We start from the raw sequence: 20,696 nt of genomic DNA, 5'->3' as shown, positions 1-20,696 counted from the left end.
AGCCATCTCTATATCTACAAGGTAATTATTGGTACTGAGGATCAGTGGTGCTGGAGGTTGAGTTGCACTGGCTTAATGTATAGGATTGTTCTTGCCATTTATTCTGTACTACCAAACATGATGTATTTGGATATCCTGCTGCAAACTCATAAGTACAATCTCAAAGGAGCTGGCTTTTGGAACTCCATCCTCTCTATGCCTCTCTCTGCTTGTCACATTAATAGCTACCCTTGTTCTCCTTTTATTTACTATTGAGGAACTGATAGTTGTACTGCACTATCAAAGCTGATACACATGCCCACTGAAAGTATGTGAATATTTTTGGTGAGCAAACTTCACAATTTACATGTTACCATTAGATGATACATTTATATAGCTACATGTCCAACAAACTACCAGTACCAGGATATTATATCCTTATACTTGTGGCCAGGGCTGGGGCTAACTGCACCCAACAAATCATTACATATAATTTAGGAAATTTCTTGCTGAAAGAGTGCAGCGCAGGTAATTATAAACACAACTTGCACCAGTAAAGTGGCGTAAGTCCAATAATTGCAGACTCCTGGAGAAAAATCACATAACCTCTCACAGTTCATGTTATGTACACTCTGGCTAGCTACATGTGTGGGACTTGTATTATAGCTACTAACTGTAGCACTTCAAGCACAATAACAGCTGAAGGATTCATCATGAGCTACATACCAACATCAGTATCATTTCAATGTAAATTTTCTCATTGTTTATTGCTAGGGACTCAACAAGCAGTGGTGTTTAATCATACACACGACAGTTGTATATTGGGGCACTAGAATCAAATATTTATAGGATTGAAGTTCTACTAGTATAGTGTAGTGGGACTTCAAAGTATGATTCAAAATATGGAGCAGCTGGATGTTCTATTAGAGCAGTTTATGTTTTTTCCATCAATTTTTGTTTGTGTATAATTTCTGTGATACAAACATTTCAGCAACCTGAGCTTGAGATGAGAATAACCCAGTACTTATTAATAGAAGTATTTTGCTACCTGTTTTTTTTTCCAACTTTTAACAAGGGTGCAAAACATTTGCCATGGTGAGCGTGTGAAGCATAAGTGTGCGCACATACATCTATCATTGGATACGTATTTACAAAAGTTAGTGGCCTACTTGTATCATTTTATGCATTTTGCATATGTTTGCAGCAATTTTCAACCCACACACCTGTCTCACCATATATGTAAAGACCTCCTTTAATAGATCCTGTCAAATATTTTATAAAGTCATCAATTCCATGTATAACATCTATTGTATCATTATGGAGGATGTAAACATAAATTTAGTATTGCTGTTGCCTTGATCGGATGTCCTCAGATTACTCTGCTGGTGAGTTAGTGTAGTAATCAGTACACAATATAGCAATGGGATGAGAACCCAGCTACCAGACATCATTTATGGGATGCTCTTATCACAGTTATTAAGGCTGGCAAGTCTATTGTACTCACTTCCCACAGGTCAGTGATAAACAGTCTAAAGGTAGTTATCCTGATTGTGTGTTGTCCTACTGTACTATACAAGAGTGTGAGGCTTTGTGTATCATGGTAAATGGAGGATTCAAGTGTCTCGGTGGAATACATCTAACACCTTTAATGCTAGTGTCTTTTGTTACATTTAGGTAGAATCCTAAAGGATAAACCATGTATATGATTTTCCTGGTGTAGTGACTGAATGTGTCTTGAAACAAAGGAGTAGCATGCAATATCAAGTCAGCCACAACACACAGACACACAGACACACCAGTTTTTGATCCTCCTGATTTCACTTGAAAATGAGACTTTTGAGAGTGTCACTGACTGAGGAACATTTAGCTTTATACCACAATAGTAGCTAAAAGTACTATAAAGTGCTCCCTCGGTTATCCGAACCTCTATTATCCAAACACTTAGTGTCATAAAATGACTGCTGTATTAGAGTATTTGAACAGGGTTCTGTAAATGAATAGGCTTTGATTATCTGAACATGTCTTGGTCCCAAGGGGTCGGATAATCAAGGGAGCACTGTATATGTAATTGTTAAATTCTCAGCTTTAGCATGTAGTGTAATGTGTTTCAGTATTCTACTGAAATAACCACACGATTAGGTACTGCAGTACAAATTTTCTAATTTCAATACATAACTATATACTCACTAAGTTCTTTGTATATGCTCTATTGTGGTAATATGCTTCATAAATTATTCCAACTTGTTATGCTACCTTTTGCTAACCCGCCACATTTTGTGTGGGCGTCTGGGCCTGACTTGTAATATAGCCTTTCTTGTTTGTAGATGTAGGGAAGCATTACTTACTTATCAGTTAGAGGGACAGAACCTCCACATCTCTTCAGAGTGTTGGAGCAGAACAGACAGAATTTACTGATAGTCAACTACAACATTAGCCAGACTACTCTGGAACAAGTAAGCTCACATGATCTCACCAGATGTGTTGTATCTCAGGTTTTCATTAACTTTCACTATTGCACATTGAAAAAATTGAATCAAGTTTTCACTGGGTGGCATTCACATTTTCAGCATTTTCATTGGACAAATCAATGAAAAAATCAATGATTGGGTACCAATTAAAATCCTATGAAAAGCAAATTCATTGGTTGGTTTTGTGCAATGAAAATGCTATGAAAATAAAAATTCATTGGGGCCACCCAATGAAAACACACTCATGTTGAGACAGAACTCTCCAATGGTACAAATTTTTTCAATGAGTTTTCATAGACAAAATGTCCAGTAGTGTTTTGCACAAGATCAAGTGTGCTTGATCAGCCATTTATATTGTAATCAGGATCTATCACCAAGCATCATTTCTCTTGTTCTAACAAAAACTACCACTTGAACACACCACCAGATATGTAGAGTGTAGCTTTGTAGCAGTATTTATTATTAAAAAATTGAAGCCTTATTTATGATAGAACTTTGTCAGTCCAGACTGGAATGATGCTCCATCTCCTGCTGTGGCAGCCTATTCACATGATAAGGTCATGCTGTGAAACATAATCAATTGTAGTCATGCACCTTGTTGATCTGCTGTTGACGCTGCTTACTCACTATCTCCTCCACAACTTCACCATCTCCTCTGATCAACCTGTATGTGATGAATGCATATATGACACTCAAACAATACTGCTCCTCATTGACTGTTCTATTAGAGTGTTATATAGATATCCACTACCTCACCACTTTCCCTCTACCAGCAAACTTAGTTAAATGACATCATGAATATATGCAGGAGCATAGGGAGGAAGTTTCCTGGGGTTCCACACCCCCTGAAAATTTATACTTCATATTATATAGACTTTCAGAGTAGAACAAAGTATGGTAGTATACAGAAATGTTACACTTTAGGGGGGAAAAGGCCCACAACTCCACAAAGAAGAGTTTGAGATCAAGCAAGATACTCTAATAGAGCAGTCATGTGTAATAGAACAGTCTCAGAAAGAGATACATGGTAGCTACTTGCATTTGAATCAGAACATTCAGAAACCACTCATAAATGCTTTACACAGAATCTCCACTAACATGAAGAGATGTCTACATCTCTGATGTGACCACCATAAACCAGTACCCAACTGGAGGAGATGTAATGAGAAGCTGAGTGGCAAGGTTGATGTTCTCAAGACCAAAAAAGTTCCTAAACTGTCAACTGTGCCCCATTGGTTATACCTGAAGTTATCAGTTCTGACAATACCTGCACTTTATAGCTACACGTGTGTTTAATTTAATATATTTGAACATCAAAAGTATTTTCACCCCATCATACAGTATGATTGTACTGTATAGTAGGGACCACAAAGGTGTGGGTGTGGCCCATGAAAAAACATCACCCAAAAACCAGCCTCACTTTTCCCTAATGACGATGAAGCAGTATTGGTAAGGTAAAACTAAGCCCAAACAAGCCTTCAGATTGACCTGAAACACTTTCAATAAGTTGCTATGAAATTTAAAAATATTATATTTTCCACTGACTAGCTGAGTAGCTGACTGACTGACTGATGCCTTCAGACAAGTGTAACTCGATAACAGCTAAGGCTACGGGCTTGATTTTTTCGATGTCGCAAGTGCCTTTTGGCATACCGCAGTATATACAATGTATTCACCAGTGTCCTCCTTTGTGTCCCATTCATCTTTGCTGACAGCAAAAGGTGTTGAATTGGCGGTAGCGCATGATGGGTTCCGGAAATCATCCGTAGTGGCTACTTTGATTGCAGAGGTGCTTTTTGAATAGTTCTTGATTCGTAATGCTGTGTAACGGGCTGACAATGAAGTGTAATGGATATCTCACTTTTCAGACAATAATGGACAGCTGGGGCGCGTGGCACGATTTTTTTTCTTTTGATGCAGTATGCGTAGGTTCACCAGTCATAATAATTTTATTTTACAAAAACGTTAACAAACAATTACACAGGAATTTTCAACTAGAGTAGGGACCATAGCACATCAATAAAAAGTACTGAAACATTCATGTACATCCTTGACATTAACGATATCAAGTTTTTTATAACCAGCTTGAAATTTCCTACCAGCTCTTTCAATATTAAAGACCATGTACACTTCACAATCGGATCCACCCGTCAAGCAACTAGCAACAAATTACAGCATATAAGAAAATCAGATAATCACAGCCACAATTTTTATTTTTATAGATTACCACGCTTCTGGAATGCATTACCAATTATAAAACATGAACTGTTACACCCTGCTACAATCAAATATGAACTTCAGAATTGCTTTTATAACCACTTTGAGCAAATATTGTATCTAATAGTCCATGTGCGTACTCTTTCCTATGCCCCTTTGCCCATGTAGTTAGTAGATGTAACAAATCCCCCAATGTACCAAATTTTGATTACTCGTAGTTTAATTAATCATTTCTTCATATTATACTTAACCTGGCCACCAGTACAGGATACTGGTAGAGATGCACCGATAATTGGATTGGTGATCGGATCGGTAGCCGATATGGCAATTTCTATCATATTGGTAATCGACACAAACACTCTGAGAACCGATATCGCATGCCAATAGTTTGTATGGCAAATACGAGTGCCATTATTTGCAGCAATGAAAAGTCTTTTGCTTATTACAAACAAATAGAAAGCCTATCCATAAAAGTGCTAAGTTACAAGAAGCCATACGACTGCTCGTGTAAGTACTGCTATTTGTGTTAAAATATACCCATATCTTCTGAAAACGGTAGCTGTTACACTTTAACAATAAAGAACTACACCACAGGAAAGCTAAACTGATAATCTGTGTATAAGCCCTTTTCAGGTAAGCTGCTGCCATAGCAACATCCACCATTTTGGAGTACAACCCGTTTTGAAACACTGGTAACGTGGGGGAAAGCGTACATTTAACCTGGTCAACCTTTGCTGTGGAATGCAGAAGAAGAATTCCTGGGTATTGTTTTACTCTTATAGAAAATAACACTACCAGGGTTGCAAAACGGGTTGTACTCCAAGATGGCGGATGGTGCTATGGCAGCAGCTCACCTGAAAAGGGTCTATAGTAGCTGTCTTGATAACTTATCAAAACAGGGAGTAATCTGGACAAGGAAGCATGTATTAAAAATATTTGTGGTGCCTAATTATCTGCGTTGTGTAATAGAGGCCACACCAACCAAAGGTAATCAGGTATAGTTGTGCCTTATAATAGTTCACCACTTCTGTTTTCTCTAAAAATGCATCATACAGTAGCTATACACCTGCATGTAATTCTATTTTACATTTTACAGATTATAATACAATAATCGGATCAGTATAATTGGTATTGGCTCTTTTAGGTACAGATTAATCGGATATTGGTACAACTGAAAAATATTTATCGGTACACCTCTAGATACTGGTGGACATAAATAAATAAACAGGATGGAAAGAAGGAAAATAGGAAAGAGTTAATTATGGCCTGAAACGTTTAACCATAGATAGTATATACTACATACCGTACGGAGTATATACCATCTATGGTTTAACCTCTAGTAAATAGATGGTACTTCCATTTGTAGGGATATAACATTTCTTGTTGTTTTACTGTGATTTAATATCACGCACTACTCCAGCTTGTTTCAGTACTTTTTATTGATGTGCTATGGTCCCTAATCTAGTTGAAAATTTTGGATACTTGTACAAATATAATTGACAATTTATTGAAATTCTAATCAGGATATTATACAAGTACGTACCTGTGTCTACCAGTGTCTTCATCAAATACTCTTCTTATTGTGGACTGTTTCTTATCATATTGCTCCTTAGTCATTGGACCTAGTGACCTAATATGTGTCTGAAACTATACTAGAAATGTGATCTGTCATGGCTACCTTTGTGTAGGCGAATTAGAAGTCACGTGGTGCACTTGTGATACTGTAAAGATTGTTTCTAAATACTAACACTTCTAATATTGATCACATACTTATAACATCTTCTGGTTTAGGTGATTTATGTGACTGTTTCTTTTTATCCTTTCTAGTTGTCTTGCTACTTCTCTTTTTCTTCTTTTTCTCCTTCTTGTGCTTTTTCCGGTCGTGATGTTTTTTGCGCTTTTTAGGGGGTAGCCTCTCTTCTGAGCTGCTTCTGCTACTATCAGAAGAATCGTCTTCAGCTCGTTTTCTTTTACTACTGCCAGAATCCATGGCGTGTGAAAAATACCCAATGCTCAAGGTGGGGCTACCGGTTAAGTAGAATCAAACGACACTTAAATATGCAGGATCATCCAAACACAATGATACATTCCATAGCTTTATCGATTAGTTAGTACTCAATGTCTTGTTGCTTGATAAAGTACTTCTCTACTTCAAAGAACCAAAACCCACAATTAAACAAAACAGTATTGGATAAATAAAAACCCACAATCGAATAATTTACAAACGTGAGTGCATCATTCCTCGTTTTCTTCAGTGTTTCGTGACACCTTCCTATTCATGGATTGGGAGCAGTCTTATCAAGATATTTCAGACGACGATGCTTTCAGTGTAGACAGCAGCAGGGGAACGAGTGATGGATCAAGAGAAGCTACGCCTTGTCCCAGTGTAAAGATTGATAGCCCGAACGCCGAAATGATTGATGTGTTGAGCGACCAAGAAGCGGAGGACGACATGGACACCTCGTTTACACTTGAAAAAGAATCAACTGTAACTCGCCAAGATGACGATACTTTGCTTTCTAACATTACGGAGGAAAATGACAAAGATACCAACGAACCTCTTTATTGTATTTGTAGATGTCCGGCCGGTAAGGGTTTTATGATATTATGCGAAGAGTGTAGGGAGTGGTTCCATGGTGAATGTATTAACATAACACGAGTCAAATCAGCTACCATCAAGAAGTATTACTGCAAGGAGTGTCGCAGCGCCAACTCTTCGTTAAAGATAGTTTACAAACAGGAGAAGAAGAGAAAAGCACAAGCAGAAGTTTCAGATTCAAAGAAGCCGAAACGTTCCTCACGAATGTGTGGCACATGTAAAGCTTGCTGTACAGTAGAGGACTGTGGTGTGTGTGTCTTTTGTAAGGACATGAAAAAGTTTGGTGGGCCAGGAAAACGCCGTCAAAAGTGCCTTCGTCGTCAGTGTGAGGTTTACTCCAAGCATATAATCACTTCAAGATTTGTCCAAGACAATCTTGATGATGATGATGATCTTATTGCTCGGTTAGGAAGGCCTCCACCAGCTTCTAGAAAAAATGCAGATGGTATTCCAACGCTTCCATCTGGTCACACCTCAGCTATACTGAATCTTAAAACTAAGAAACTTTCTGGTCGACCGAAAACAAAGAAACCCTTACAAGCTCCGATTAAAAGAAAGAAGGGATCAGTTTTGGTGTCGTTAAATCGATTCAGTTCTTCATCTCGGAGACATCGTAGTAGGATAGAACCTGATGTTAACCTCCCACCCACACAATGTCATGGTCCTAATTGCACCTATGCTTCTCGTCCTCATTCAAAATATTGTAGTGAAGAGTGTGGTATTCAGCTGGCCCTCAGGTACACCATTTAGTTACCATGTGTCATGTTCTAAAATGACCATTCCAGCCGTATAAAGACTTTCCTTCCTGAAGCAAAGAAAGCATTCCACCAGGGTGGAGAACCAGTGGCTACAAAGTTGGATCTACAAAAGTTGGAATCACTAGAGCAAGAACAACAGGTTAGTATAAGAGAGGTGGGATAATGTAATTATTTTGTTCTTAGACTATCAAGGCTAAGTTAGAAGAGCTGGATTGTCATACTAAAGTGCTGGATAATCACATCTCTAAGGTGGCTAAGGTCAAACCGGTTGCTGATGTTTTGGTAAGCATTGGGGCCCTATTGGGCTTGGAACCAATTCTCTGGCCCCATTCTTAAAATGGATATTTGATAAACACCTGAAGTGCTAAGTGATGAATGCAAAGAGCCAGCTATTTTATGGTGGAATATGAAATGGCCATTCTGTATTATACAGTGAATCCTCTTTAATAAGACCACCTCCTTATAGTGACCATATCAAGTAGATCTAAGGTGTACTTTTTCACCTCATTAATAGGACCACTTATAGTGACAACTATATCTGTATATGGGTTACCATAAATCGTTGATGACCACAAGAAGAATGCAACTCTTTTTGTTATCAGGTAGCAGCGGCTGATAGTGAGACTGAAGAAGACACCATTCACTGTGCCACTTGTGGTATGCAGGTGAGTTTGAAGAAGGCCATACTACACATGGAGAAATGTTTTATGAAGGTCAGTCAGTTATGTGTTGTTCAATTAGAGTATCAAATACTGTGTTCCCAGTTGGAGGGAAATGTTTCATTTGGTGGTGTCGTCAAGAATGAAGGGTGAGTAGAGGAGACAAGTTGATTTGCTGTTGAATAATGTTTTCAGGACTAACATATTTTGTGACAAATATGACCCGGTACAGAACACATACTGCAAACGTTTGCGAGTGCTGTGCCCTGAACATACCAAAGAGCCTAAGGTAATTAGTGAAGTATTATAAATAAAGTGGTGTAACTTGATAATCTTCTTAAATACGCAAGCTTGGATTATGATACTGGATTGTGTTTGTTGCTAGGTTGGTCCCAATGATGTGTGTGGGTGTCCGGCCAAGTGGGACCCAGCTGTTAAGGAACACCCTGTATTCTGCCGTCAGTCAAAACGATCTTGCACCAAACACTATTGCTGGGAAAAGCTCTACCACGCCGAGCTTGACCAGGAAAAACTCAACCAGGTAAAAAAATTACATGAACACACACATACACAATTTCCTATTTGTCACAGTGGCTGAAGTTGGAGGACCTGAATGAGCAGATACGTATGATTCAGTGGCAGACAAATTATCGAGGATCCTTGTTGGCTATGATGCTTCACTCAACCATTATACATGATAAACAGTAGCACACAAAAGTTGATATAAACACCTCCATGCACAAATTTAAGCAGTTATGTAAAAAATATACTTTACACACATTTTCACTCATAAGTACTATCTTTGTAATAAACATAATAAAGCAGTGCTTAAAAAATCTTAGAAAGTTGTTCAATTTTGGTACTAAGATTTTTAATCGTTGATTCTCTCTCATTGAGATTACTTGTAAGTTCTTCAATCCGGTTAGCCTTAGTCTGCAGCATTTGCTGAAGTTGTTGGCACTTTATCTGGAGTAGCTGGGTGGAACAAGCAAAGCAAAAAAAATAAATTACTATTGATGAAGACAAGTTATCTGCTCACCTGGCTAAGTTGTTGTGTCTCCAGAATAAGTTGGTCGGCCTCACTCAAACCTAGTTTACCCGCTAGTGAAGTTGGTGAAGCAGTTATGATAACTGCTTGTGTTTGCTGATAACCCCTGTGAACAAAATAAAGTACAATATTGTCCAGCCACACTATTACAAATGCATAACACACACATGCCTATAGCTAGGTCTCAAGCCAGAGAATTGCTTTCCACATCCCCACAACAATTTTACAGTGTGTGTCAAACGTTTAGAGTCACTGAACAAATAATGGTCATTCTATTAGAGAAAATTAAAGCCATATCAACATACTGTCGGTGTGTTCCACAGTTGTGACAAAACTTGGCATTGGTGTTCACAAATTTCCCTGCACAATTGTTGCATGTTTGGGAGGTGCTGCTAGTTTCCTCCGAGCTACCGCTACTGCCACCACCACTACCACTTGTTGGCTGCTGCTGCTCCTCCACATCAACATCTTCATCTTGTTTCTTTGCCCTAAAACAAAGACACTGCACTTACATTTCAGAATAGAAAATCTAAAAAAATCCAAATAACATTTTTCACTTACTGCAATAGTCTAGGTGAGAACGTCACTTCATTTTCTGGGTCACTGCTGCTAATGCGACGTTGCTTAGCTGGTGGAGGCTTGTCCTGCTTGCTGGATGCCATTAGGGTTTCATCAAGGAGACTGGATAGCTGCAACAGACACGTTCTTTTGATGCACCTTCGCTTCTTCTTGCCTGGGCCACCATACTGCTTCATATCAAGGCAATACTGACACACCTCACAATTCTCTGTGTTAAGGCAGCCAGTACAATCACCACAAGGAGCCTTGACAGGTTTGGCTACTCTCTTTCGAAGGGACAACTTGCGAATGTTACATGGTTCATCATTATCCTCTTCATCATTATTTGGAGGTGTTACAGTACTGGTAGTCTTCTTGGTGGAAAGCAACGCCTTCACGTAAGGCGCGATGCACCTTCGCTCCATGCACTTCTGCTTCTTACGACCCTCACCTCCGAATTTCACCATGTCTTTGCAGTTGACGCATTTTCCGCAGTCTGTCTCACGCAAGCAAGCCGCACACTCACCACAGTTGTTCCCTTTCTTTGGCACGAATGATTCCTCTTTAAGAATCTTTGCGGCTAAGCTGCTGGAAGATTTCACACCAGAGCAACTGTCGCAGATATATGTCTCGATCGTTTTGGCTTTTCGTTTGGTCATCCCAATGCACTGGCAGTGGTACCACTCTTTACACTGATCGCACTGAATCATGAAACTGCTCTCTGGACCTCGGCAAATGCAGAAGACTGATTTTTCTCGGGGAGAGCTCTCCGCGCTTGAGCTGCTCAAGTTGTTGCGGTCTGCGCCATCATCCTTCTCCGACAAGTCGTTTTGCTTCTCGGCTATCGCCGTTACCTCTACCGTCTTGTCTGCTTCTTCCAAAGAGCCGGTAGCCTTGTCAGCTGAGACCTCTGAGTAATTTCCGGTGTTATAGATCACATATTTGTTAGTCTCCATCTTCCCCGAGTCGCCGACAACTAAAATCCCCGTAACAGACTCCCCGTCTTCACGGCCGCTCGATTCCTTATCGGTTTTGATTTTCTTGGAGTATTTAGCGTTCTTTCTCTTTGCTGACATTAGCGCACACAAACTACCAGCAATGATCGCCGGGAACAACTGAAATAGGCTTGGTCTACGTGGGCGTGACGTGTGAAAAGTTTTCGGGCATTGTTTAAACTCGGGCGTTTATCATCCTTTTACCATTACAAAAATTAGTCATTTGACAGACTACAACATCGCTGGTACATGGACAGTACAGTTAAATGCGTGTAATTGTTTAATTGGAGAGGGCAACATGTCACGTGACGTATCGAGAGAGGTCTCGTTTTCTGCCTCAACGAGACAAACCAAAGAAGACAAACTGCTAAACACTTTACTGGTGAGATAAACGGTATAAAATAGGTTGTATTGAGTAGGCTTTTGTATCCAGAGCCTGAATTGTCCGTACTTTACTGGAGATCTTAGTGTATTACTCAAACCAGGAGCAGCTCGAAACAGAATATTGCTATGGTGCATAGAAAGGTTAGCGTAAACCACTGTTGACTGAATTTTCCTTTATCAATGCTTTCATGTTGTTGGTCACGTGGTACAATATATTTCAGCCGCTAAATTTACCACAAAGTTAACAAGATAACCAAATATGTTGTACACCTCAGTTCTTTGATAAGACCTCTTTATTATGATGCCATATATTTGATCCTGAAGGTTGCCTTATTGATGAGGTTTCGCTGTACAAACACTGTTTTATGGATTAATCCAATCCTGACTTGTGTATGTAACACCCTGTTCACACTACCTTCTAACCTGGGTAAAGCTCAGCACGGCTTGAAATAAATTGCAGTGTGAATCAATTGAGCCATGCCAAACCGGGTCCGACAAGGAGAGGTGGGTTGGCCTGGGATAGGTTTCAGTGTGAACACATTCCGAGCTGGCCAACTCAGGTTAACAATATAACTTGCTTCTGTTAGCCACACAGCAAGTATATTCTAAAACTGCTCTTCAAAATGGCTACGATGTACCTTAGTTCTGGTAGACTTTGTGACAGCTATGCTCAAATGACGCGTTAATATTCCTGGCGAAAGGAGAACCCACTAGCTTAAACATGGCAGCTATAACACTGTACAACTTATTTCAGCTGGTTTTTACGCTTTCTCACTACAATTCTAGTGCCTTTTTATTAAGCACCTAAATAATCAAAGGCTTGTGTGCTTGTTTTAGCTTAATTATTATTCGGCGCTTGCACTATCGAGCTTGTGTCATGCAGTAGTGTGAACAAGTGCCAATCCGAGTTGAAAAAACACTCTGGCTAACCCAGGATAGTGTGAACAGGATCACAACCACACTAGGCTTACCACTTTTGTACTTCAATTTGTAGTATGCATCCAGAACTGGTGGAATACTGCAAGGTAGATACAACTAGTAAGTGTTGTGTTGGGGGTATTAAGAGTAGTCCATTAGCTATGGTTGTTATCCTTATAGAGTTAACTAAAGTGTTTGCTACACTTGGACTATGCAAGGAAGATGATATTGCTTTAGTAAAGGTAATCTGTGCATACATAGTGTGTGTGTGTGTGTGCGTGCATGGGGCAGCACAGCGAGCATTGGCCCTGTAACCATGAGGTTCCAGGTTTGCTGCCCAGTGATGCTTGGTTGCCGTTGTTTCTTTTCAACACTTGGGTGCTAACTGGGGTAAAGGAGATAATGGTAGAATTGGCAGAAACACTAGAATCGTTTTGGACAGCTATATAAGATCTCCTACTGGTTAGCTACTACTGTTAAATACAACAAAAATTCACAACAATTGAATTAAGTGCATGTTCTTTGGAGCATCGATTCTTATTCAGTTGCAGCACATAACTTGCAGCTTAGCACCATGGACACAATGTGAGGCATGACCATCCATTGCTAATTCTTCCTGCTATTCTTAGATGGTATCCCCATCAGTCAGATCCTATCAATCAGTTACCTTCTGTATTTGAAGCCACATTACTAGAAGCACCTAGTCAGCATTAACAATGTGACAATTAGTACTAGTGACATTAAATGTGAGAATGTTGAGCATTCTAGAATGATACTCTATCATTGTACTTTGGCTAAGTGCTTCTAGTAACATGTGCTTCAATGTGCAGTGTGTTGCTTGGTGACTGATGGATGGAGCTGCAGTCAAGGAAGATTTGATAGTGGATAATTATTGCTCATATTGTGTTCATGGTGCAAGTTAGACTATATACTGTACCTGGATGAAAAATCTGTGTTCCACAGAACATGGGGTTCCAACAACTGTGGTGAGTTGTACATTAAGTTAAGCTGATTGGTAGGGGGGAATCCTGCTACTTATAGTGTGCTCTTAGGTTGTCCATATTCTGGAAACGATGATTCTGCTAAATCTCCTTTCAAAGCAAATGCATGTCTGACATAACAGGTGGGATCCAGGTGAAAATTTCAGGTACCAACACCTTCACCTACGGTACAGCCTTCTGTAGCCCTACTAGTCCTGCCACAGGAGAGATTTTCCTGCACTGATTCAACACCCTAGTAGTGCATGAACATCCACTGGGTAGGCATGACTGGTATTTGTGTGTGGATGTACTTGCTTCACTGTGTGGTTTATATTACATACAGGGTACAACTAACAAGAAGCAACTTGCTTTCCTTCAAACTTTATTCAGTTTAGTGTCAACATCCACAGTAGAGTAAGTGCAGCAAGTAGCTGTATGTTCTTCACTTCTTAAACAGCTTAGACAATGAAGTTGCTAAAGCGTGCATAGCAGCTGACCGTATCTGTTCACGTGGTGACCTCAATGAGTTTCTACCCTCTTCAATATCACTAATACCACCTACTATACGAGTACAACAGCAGCAGCAATCCAAAGCAAGCCACAAGTAAGTCCTCTAGTAATACTTCACCATTAATTCCTTTATTAGGCAAAGGGCTCCGACGCTAGTACAATTAGAACGCCAACATCTACAGCTTGTACAGCAACTTCAAGAAGTCCGGGAGAAGCTAGTATGTGTCCCTTGACATGGAAGACATATAACAAATACTTCTATTGTTATCAGGATAGCCCTGTTAGTCAAAAGAACCTTCAAGCCGTCACTACCAAGTCAAAATCTTTCCCTGTTATGCTGGGAACATTAGAGCAACATCTAGCAACTTATTCTCATTTGTTTGAAGAAGAGTTCCGACCCTACGTTACCCCTGAGCCATTACCATTGAATGGTAAGTGGATGACCAGTGGTCTACCATTCAATGACAATGTGTTTTTGTAGGTGTAGGAGTGACTTGTAAGAGACTTGAACAACGTCTATCATCGTTGAATGCTGTAAGATACGCATCTGAAATGTAGTGTAATGGTGTATGTAGTATAAGGGTATTCAACCGTAGTGAGTAAAGTTTAAAATGTTCTGGTTGCACAGTATAAAACACAAACAAAAGCCTGGGTTAAGAGTTGTCAATCTGCTTTCTGCAGAATAGTGTATCTCGGCTGTAATATTACATTGTAGTGACATATATGTATAATTCACCTGTTTTTCAGTTAGTTCTATTATCCCTTAAACCTGCGTCATACAATACAATAGTACTGTATAGTGGGGAAAGATGTGGGGGTGGCCCATGAAGAAACATCACCCAAAAACCAGCCTCACTTTTTCCTGACTCGATTTGGTGGTAGCACATGATGGCTTCCCTTCACAACAGAAATCGTCCGTATTTTTCATAGTGGCTACTTTGATTGCAGAGGTGCATTTTGAACAGTTCTTGATTCATACCACTGTGTAATGGGTTGAACATAGCTGACAACGAAGCATAATGGATACTTTTCAGACTATAATTGATAGCTCTAGTGCGGCACCATTTCTTTCTTTTGATGCAGTATGCATGGGTTCACCAGTCATAATAATTTTATTTTCCAAGAAAAGTTAATAAACAAGTACACAAAAAAATTGCAATTTTCAACTAGATTAGGGACCATAACACATCGAAAAAAGTACTGAAATAAGTTGGAGTAGTGCACAATATTAAATTACAGTAAATCAATAAGAAGTGTTATATCCCTACTGTGCTCAAGGTATCATAAGGAAGAGCACAGTAGGGATGTAACAGTTCTTATTGTTTTATTGTTGTGCACTACTCCAGTTTGTTTCAGTACTTTTATCGATGTGTTACAGTCCCTACTCTAGTTGAAAACTCCAATTTTTTTGTCTACTTGTAGGATCTAAACTTAATAAACACGCATGCCTCACACAAAGAGGTGTTGCTTTCAAAGCGTACGTCCTATGGCTGCGCAGTTTATGTCATTCTACTTGTGATGTACCAAGGATTAAGGGGACGCCTAGCATTGATAAAATGCTAAAGCCAAAACCAGCTGTGTAAGTAACTTTTGGTAAGGAAACACGCAAACCCTTTGTAAAATTACTGTTGACTCCATAACTCAATGGTGGTTGTTCCTGTCAATATGCAGCAACTTCTGGTTGCTTCACCATTAAGCTATTATTTCAGGTCGTATATGACCCGCGTGATTAAACCCACAATTGAAATTACAGTAAACGTGTGGCAACAATGAATTTTGAAACACAGAAATGTGAGTTGCTGTTGTTTTGCAGTGTTAACTTCTCCAATTATCCCAGTGAACAAACTTTCAGTCAATGTGTAGTTTTTAGGCTATAGGAGATAAATACATACCCGTATTACATGTTCCCCAAAAGTTCTATGTGGGTTTAAAGGAGAGCCTGATTTTAGAGATAAAATGTACATACCCTTTCACAAAGGTAGGGTGTTGTTTTAAAGACTTTCCTGTCTTTGCAGACTCTTAGTCACCTCCAGCAGCTGGAAGACAGCTCCCTGACAGTAAAACAATCTAAGGTATGAAAACCACAGGAGGTTGGTCTTGTGTCAGCAAAGTTTCACAATCTCAAAGAAATTTTAGACCCCAAACATCAAAATAATGCGATACCAGCAAGCATTAGATCCATGCCATAGCCCTTAGAAACCATTCAGCCATTTTCTGTTAAAGGACTGTATGTTCCCAAGTACATGACCAACCTCTTCTGGTGTGAAGAACTGTAATTTATGATCTCCATTCTATACACAGTGACACGAAGATGATGACTGAACAGCCAACTCCATTCCAGTGATACATGCTTGTATAAACTACCACATATATAATAAATAGTTCTTTTTATTAAAACAACATGTAATTGTGTACAAAATAGTCACTACCAGTAGTAAAGCACTATAGTGCTAATGATGGTGATATTAATGCCTATGAAAGACACATAATGCTAGGATGCTTTGCCAAGTTCGATTTTCTTCTGTAATGCCTTTGCTGAGTGATACACCATTGAGTCAATCATGCCAGCCACTGTGAACACTCCACCAATGATGGCACAAATTCCAGTTAAAAAGTGGGCAAATGATCTGGTAAAAGAAATTAGGGTACACAATAGTACATGTTATGGGTAGCTGAAAGTTTTGTTAGTAAGGTAGAAAATTAAAGATAAAATTTTTAAGGGGGGTTAGGTTACACTTTGTATAACAAAGTAACTAAAGTCCTTGGTCCTATAGTGTTCACTGTTTAGAGGGCTCACCTTCTGTGTTCAGTCAGTTGAACCAGTAATGGAGACAGGTCATACAGGATGAATACTCCTGGCAAACCCGTTTCTCCTGCTGCTGGGTTAGTCCTCCGTTGATGCTTAGTAACAGAAAACTGGTTTGACTTGACTAACTCGCCTGAAAGGGGTCGATAGACTGTTGGGACGATCTTCACAAAATACTGATACATGATGCTTTGCTGCAAGCTAATTTCTCGATAACCATCCAAAGGGTTAACTATCCCAGGGTAGTCTTCACCAAATGACAACCGATGTATAATATGGGATGTATTGAACTAAGAAAGGAATAAACAAATCATTAACGTCTTATCAACCTAATTGCATTGCTTACTTGAGTTGTCCCAAATGGCTGTAGGTCATGCACTACAAAAATAAACACAAGTAATACAAACAAACAAAAAGTAGCCAAGAGGAAACAAAAAAAAGTGGTTGGATCTAAACCAACAAAAAATGTATTGCTGTATAGCAGATTTTACATGCAGGGTCCACTTCTGTAAAGCAGCCAATTTTATATTGGTGAGAGATCTCTGTACCACTTAACTTACACAACACTTGTATACAATCATTTCCATACCCGAGTCACAAAAATATTACCTTGTTCCTAACACCTGCTATACAGCATAATGCACACAAGAACTTTTGTTCTTACCATGAACATGGTGCTGTTGAAAGCTCTTGCCTGGAGCAAAATGAAAATTTCCAGCCACCTGTGTATCAGTGAAATAGTGACATCAATGTAATAGTGTGACCTAACATGATTACCTTGCTGACTTCAACGTAGCCTTTCACCCTACAGCCCTCGTCTTTCTGTGATCGTATCTTCTCTGTCCATCCTTCTCGTTCACACTGCACAATACCATCAGGTAGGTTAAATGCCCATCCCTTCCGGCGATATGCTTCCCGGACATCTTCGCAAGTATTACAGCACCTGTGATTGGTTAAGGGAATTAAAACAAAAGATAAATAAATCATGGATACACAAACACTGTTTATTACTTTCTTTGATCTACACATATACTGGGGTAGAAACATTTAGGTACATAGGCCAGTATTGTGTACAGGTTGTCATTGGTCCTACTCTCTACAACATACATTACATTAACAAGCTATCAGAGCCACCTACATTTGAGGGTGCACAGAGCACAGGACCAAATATATGCATTGAATCATTTGCTTATTGATAGTAAGTTTATCCCCACAGTATTCTCTAAAATAAGAACAAGCTAGTTCTTTGTAATAAGAGAGTTTTTCTTCAGACAGAGGTACATAAGATATATAAATGGAGATAGAACTGGAAAGACAAATAAATTTACATTGTAACAGTGAGCCTGCTGACTCAAGACAAAATTTGTACATTTTTTTACGCAAGACATGAAGTGGTAAAAACAGGAGTTTCATAGCATGCCTATAAACACAAAACTATTTTCTGTAAATTTATACTTAACCTGGCATTACAAGAGCCATATTATATCCAATACATAGATAGCCCTTCTATACCCACACTAACACATACTACACGCACACATACTTCAGTTCTGGTGTCTCAGCTCCATAACAGCTGCCACACTAGTAGTGTCATAGCAACATGACATGCAAAGTCATAATAACGTCATTGTTACCTCATTAGAGTCTTGCGTGGAGTCATTAGTTGACTTGCCCCCTACCACTGTACGATGAGTGATGATATAATTACGTTGGTGTGAAGTAGTGTAGTGTGTGTACCTGCAGCTACTTCTGTGCCTTCGATAACATTTCCATCCTGGTTTAGTCTCTCTTTGACTATGTTCTGTGCCACATCCAACTATGAACACAAGAAGATAATGAGCATGCAATACACACACAAACACACACCTGTTGCTCGCCAGAAACATCCATTGCATCAATACTAAGATCTAAACCAAACACATACCACAATCACTTGAATCACCACAACTACACACAATTACAACAGTTTGCTTACAAGAACATGGAATATGAAGTAAAGTAACGTCCATGTTAATTCGAAGTTTTTCTCCTCGTGTGGTGTCCACAAACAACTCTGGTGTAACCTGGGTGACAACAAATAACAACACCATCAACACGGTAACAATACAAACACACCTCAGTGGTTAGATAGTATCCAAACTCTGATGCAAATAGCAGGAACATTATGATACCACTCACTACGGTAACTGTAAAATAATATATGCAATGAAAACACTTTCCCTTTAATATATTTAAGACAACTAGCAGGTATATAAGTATACAGTTGCATCACCAAGACATAATACACGGGGATAATACAACAGGGACACATGTTGCTTGTTCAATTGTACATAAACATGAGCATATACGACAAGTTTGTACGCTCACTCGTAGCACCCCCATACGTCTTGATCCTAAAATCCTCTAAGGTCTTCGGGTAAGCATCAAACTGCTTTAGTCTCTTAAATATCCCCTGTGACATCGCACTGGTGTCTGTATTCTATTAGTTTGAAGCAACAACAATTCAGGCGCTTGCGCGTTAAATTGGCATCCAAACAATCTCGGACAGGGGACGCGCTTTAAGCGCTACTTAAATCTCGTGCCCAGCCGGGCTCGGCCCGGTTGGGCACGAGACTAGATAATACACTCCCCCTGGATATGAAACTAATAAGCGCCACCTGTCCCACCCTACTTTCGCGCCCCTTGGTAAAATGGCAGCTGACGTACAGGTGCCTGTCACTACAGCTCGGGAAGCCAACGAAAAGTTGCGTAAAGCTATTTTAAGAGATATATACAACTCAGAAGAACTGAAGATATCGTCGCGTCGCTGCAAGCTGTTAATAGGCATTCCAACCCGATTTTTAAATTTTGGAAAAACGGGCTTTTTATATGTTCAATAGATAGAGTATTGATTACCGATCTCAGAAATATATAGTTTGTTGGGTTGGAATTAGCTACTTTGGCATGCACAGTGCTTAAAAACTGAAAAAAGGTACATTTTTTCTCCAGGGCTCCCCATACATTTTAAAGGGAAAAATGGCACAATTGAATCAGGAAGCCATCTAGCAATCTGGACTATCTTGAAACTGCAGTTGCTTCTAGCTGCAAGGTTGTACATGTAATGAGAGTAACTTCAGGTCTTATTGGATCTCAGCAATCTTTGTATACTTTGTGGTGAGCAAATATGCTTCACCGCTATTGCACACTTCTCAATACAATGGTGTATACCCATATAGGCAAGTGGCTATCTCAAGTTAGTAAAAACATCAAGTTAACTTATAAAGGTAAACAACTAAAGTGGAGGTGCCACAATGATGCAACAATACCTAAGGTGGAGTTGTGGTTCAATTATGGCATTGTTATGCCGACTTTGAAGTGGTTCATACTTTTGAGCTGATGACTCAGCCATTAGAAAATTGCTCTGGAGCGGAAAATCGCTAACCCGAGTGAAGTAACTACGCACTTTAAAGTAAGCACCAGTGACTACCTTCCACCCGACAGTACGTTTTTTAAAGTATTCTACATAGACTATATTACAAGGCTTGAAAAGATTACAAAACAACACAAAACGTACTTATATGTAACGCGCACGATAAAACTAAGATTTTCATGATGATCAGCGTGTGGACAAACCCCACAGCGATTTTCATCCTCATTGGAGCTCAGACGACGGAGCAATCCCAAGTTAAACACGAGTTGTCATTTTGTGCCAGGGTTCTATTGGGGAATATACGGAGAATTTTTTTATTAAAAAATCTCGGATACTGGAATGCCTACTGTTAAAAGAGACTACTGAAGTTCTCTGTGCTGGGCCGGATGATGTAAAATTTAACGAGAC

General features: G+C 39.4%; 5 protein-coding genes across 5 annotated transcripts; 2 read left to right on the top strand and 3 right to left on the bottom strand.

Moving 5' to 3' along the window:
* Window positions 1–2,879: 2,879 nt before the first annotated feature.
* LOC136249830 (ADP-ribosylation factor-like protein 6-interacting protein 4) lies at window positions 2,880–6,855 on the bottom strand. The gene is made up of 5 exons (XM_066041955.1): window positions 6,435–6,855; window positions 6,343–6,385; window positions 6,208–6,294; window positions 3,042–3,111; window positions 2,880–2,988 (listed from the first exon to the last, which is right to left on the bottom strand). Exons 1-5 carry the CDS (start codon window positions 6,652–6,654, stop codon window positions 2,926–2,928), a joined length of 483 nt encoding a protein of 160 aa, XP_065898027.1. The 5' UTR covers window positions 6,655–6,855; the 3' UTR covers window positions 2,880–2,925.
* On the top strand, window positions 6,850–9,534 carry LOC136249826 (CXXC-type zinc finger protein 1-like). Its single transcript, XM_066041950.1, has 8 exons — window positions 6,850–8,000; window positions 8,049–8,160; window positions 8,205–8,303; window positions 8,624–8,734; window positions 8,786–8,829; window positions 8,876–8,969; window positions 9,066–9,221; window positions 9,272–9,534. The coding sequence occupies exons 1-8, from the start codon at window positions 6,943–6,945 to the stop codon at window positions 9,386–9,388; spliced, it is 1,791 nt and encodes a 596-aa protein (XP_065898022.1). The 5' UTR covers window positions 6,850–6,942; the 3' UTR covers window positions 9,389–9,534.
* On the bottom strand, window positions 9,354–11,465 carry LOC136249827 (CXXC-type zinc finger protein 1-like). The gene is made up of 4 exons (XM_066041952.1): window positions 10,290–11,465; window positions 10,034–10,216; window positions 9,720–9,834; window positions 9,354–9,655 (listed from the first exon to the last, which is right to left on the bottom strand). The coding sequence occupies exons 1-4, from the start codon at window positions 11,360–11,362 to the stop codon at window positions 9,509–9,511; spliced, it is 1,518 nt and encodes a 505-aa protein (XP_065898024.1). The 5' UTR covers window positions 11,363–11,465; the 3' UTR covers window positions 9,354–9,508.
* Window positions 11,383–16,492, top strand: LOC136249829 (uncharacterized). The gene is made up of 11 exons (XM_066041954.1): window positions 11,383–11,663; window positions 11,715–11,806; window positions 12,660–12,703; window positions 12,764–12,825; window positions 13,907–13,977; window positions 14,021–14,167; window positions 14,210–14,291; window positions 14,345–14,504; window positions 14,555–14,607; window positions 16,089–16,145; window positions 16,375–16,492. The coding sequence occupies exons 1-11, from the start codon at window positions 11,580–11,582 to the stop codon at window positions 16,375–16,377; spliced, it is 855 nt and encodes a 284-aa protein (XP_065898026.1). The 5' UTR covers window positions 11,383–11,579; the 3' UTR covers window positions 16,378–16,492.
* On the bottom strand, window positions 16,444–19,405 carry LOC136249828 (endoplasmic reticulum-Golgi intermediate compartment protein 3-like). Its single transcript, XM_066041953.1, has 12 exons — window positions 19,247–19,405; window positions 18,995–19,065; window positions 18,855–18,942; window positions 18,746–18,786; window positions 18,617–18,695; window positions 18,514–18,560; window positions 18,423–18,460; window positions 17,657–17,822; window positions 17,544–17,601; window positions 17,226–17,257; window positions 16,871–17,169; window positions 16,444–16,700 (listed from the first exon to the last, which is right to left on the bottom strand). The coding sequence occupies exons 1-12, from the start codon at window positions 19,338–19,340 to the stop codon at window positions 16,565–16,567; spliced, it is 1,149 nt and encodes a 382-aa protein (XP_065898025.1). The 5' UTR covers window positions 19,341–19,405; the 3' UTR covers window positions 16,444–16,564.
* Window positions 19,406–20,696: the final 1,291 nt, after the last annotated feature.

This window comes from Dysidea avara, chromosome 3 (assembly GCF_963678975.1).
Source record: "Dysidea avara chromosome 3, odDysAvar1.4, whole genome shotgun sequence".
Lineage (NCBI taxonomy): Eukaryota > Metazoa > Porifera > Demospongiae > Dictyoceratida > Dysideidae > Dysidea > Dysidea avara.
This window is presented reverse-complemented; position numbering and strand designations above follow the sequence as displayed.

Bases quoted from the DNA above. Each gene is read 5' to 3' on its own strand.
- LOC136249830 (XM_066041955.1), bottom strand. From the start codon at position 6,654: ATGGATTCTGGCAGTAGTAAAAGAAAACGAGCTGAAGACGATTCTTCT. The intron at 6,386-6,434 runs GTATGTGATCAA...CAATCTTTACAG, and splicing joins TAAACCAGAAGATGTTATAA to TATCACAAGTGCACCACGTG. The intron at 3,112-6,207 runs GTACGTACTTGT...CATCACATACAG, and splicing joins GAAGACACTGGTAGACACAG to GTTGATCAGAGGAGATGGTG.
- LOC136249826 (XM_066041950.1), top strand. From the start codon at position 6,943: ATGGATTGGGAGCAGTCTTATCAAGATATTTCAGACGACGATGCTTTC. The intron at 8,735-8,785 runs GTCAGTCAGTTA...CTGTGTTCCCAG, and splicing joins TGGAGAAATGTTTTATGAAG to TTGGAGGGAAATGTTTCATT. The intron at 8,830-8,875 runs GTGAGTAGAGGA...TAATGTTTTCAG, and splicing joins GGTGTCGTCAAGAATGAAGG to GACTAACATATTTTGTGACA.
- LOC136249827 (XM_066041952.1), bottom strand. From the start codon at position 11,362: ATGTCAGCAAAGAGAAAGAACGCTAAATACTCCAAGAAAATCAAAACC. The intron at 10,217-10,289 runs GTAAGTGAAAAA...TCTTTGTTTTAG, and splicing joins TTCTCACCTAGACTATTGCA to GGCAAAGAAACAAGATGAAG. The intron at 9,656-9,719 runs GTGAGCAGATAA...TGTTCCACCCAG, and splicing joins AGACACAACAACTTAGCCAG to CTACTCCAGATAAAGTGCCA.
- LOC136249829 (XM_066041954.1), top strand. From the start codon at position 11,580: ATGTCACGTGACGTATCGAGAGAGGTCTCGTTTTCTGCCTCAACGAGA. The intron at 11,664-11,714 runs GTGAGATAAACG...TTTTGTATCCAG, and splicing joins AACTGCTAAACACTTTACTG to AGCCTGAATTGTCCGTACTT. The intron at 14,608-16,088 runs GTAAGATACGCA...CTGTCTTTGCAG, and splicing joins GTCTATCATCGTTGAATGCT to ACTCTTAGTCACCTCCAGCA.
- LOC136249828 (XM_066041953.1), bottom strand. From the start codon at position 19,340: ATGTCACAGGGGATATTTAAGAGACTAAAGCAGTTTGATGCTTACCCG. The intron at 19,066-19,246 runs GTGAGCGTACAA...ATTATTTTACAG, and splicing joins GACGTATGGGGGTGCTACGA to TTACCGTAGTGAGTGGTATC. The intron at 18,943-18,994 runs GTGTGTTTGTAT...GTTGTCACCCAG, and splicing joins GATACTATCTAACCACTGAG to GTTACACCAGAGTTGTTTGT.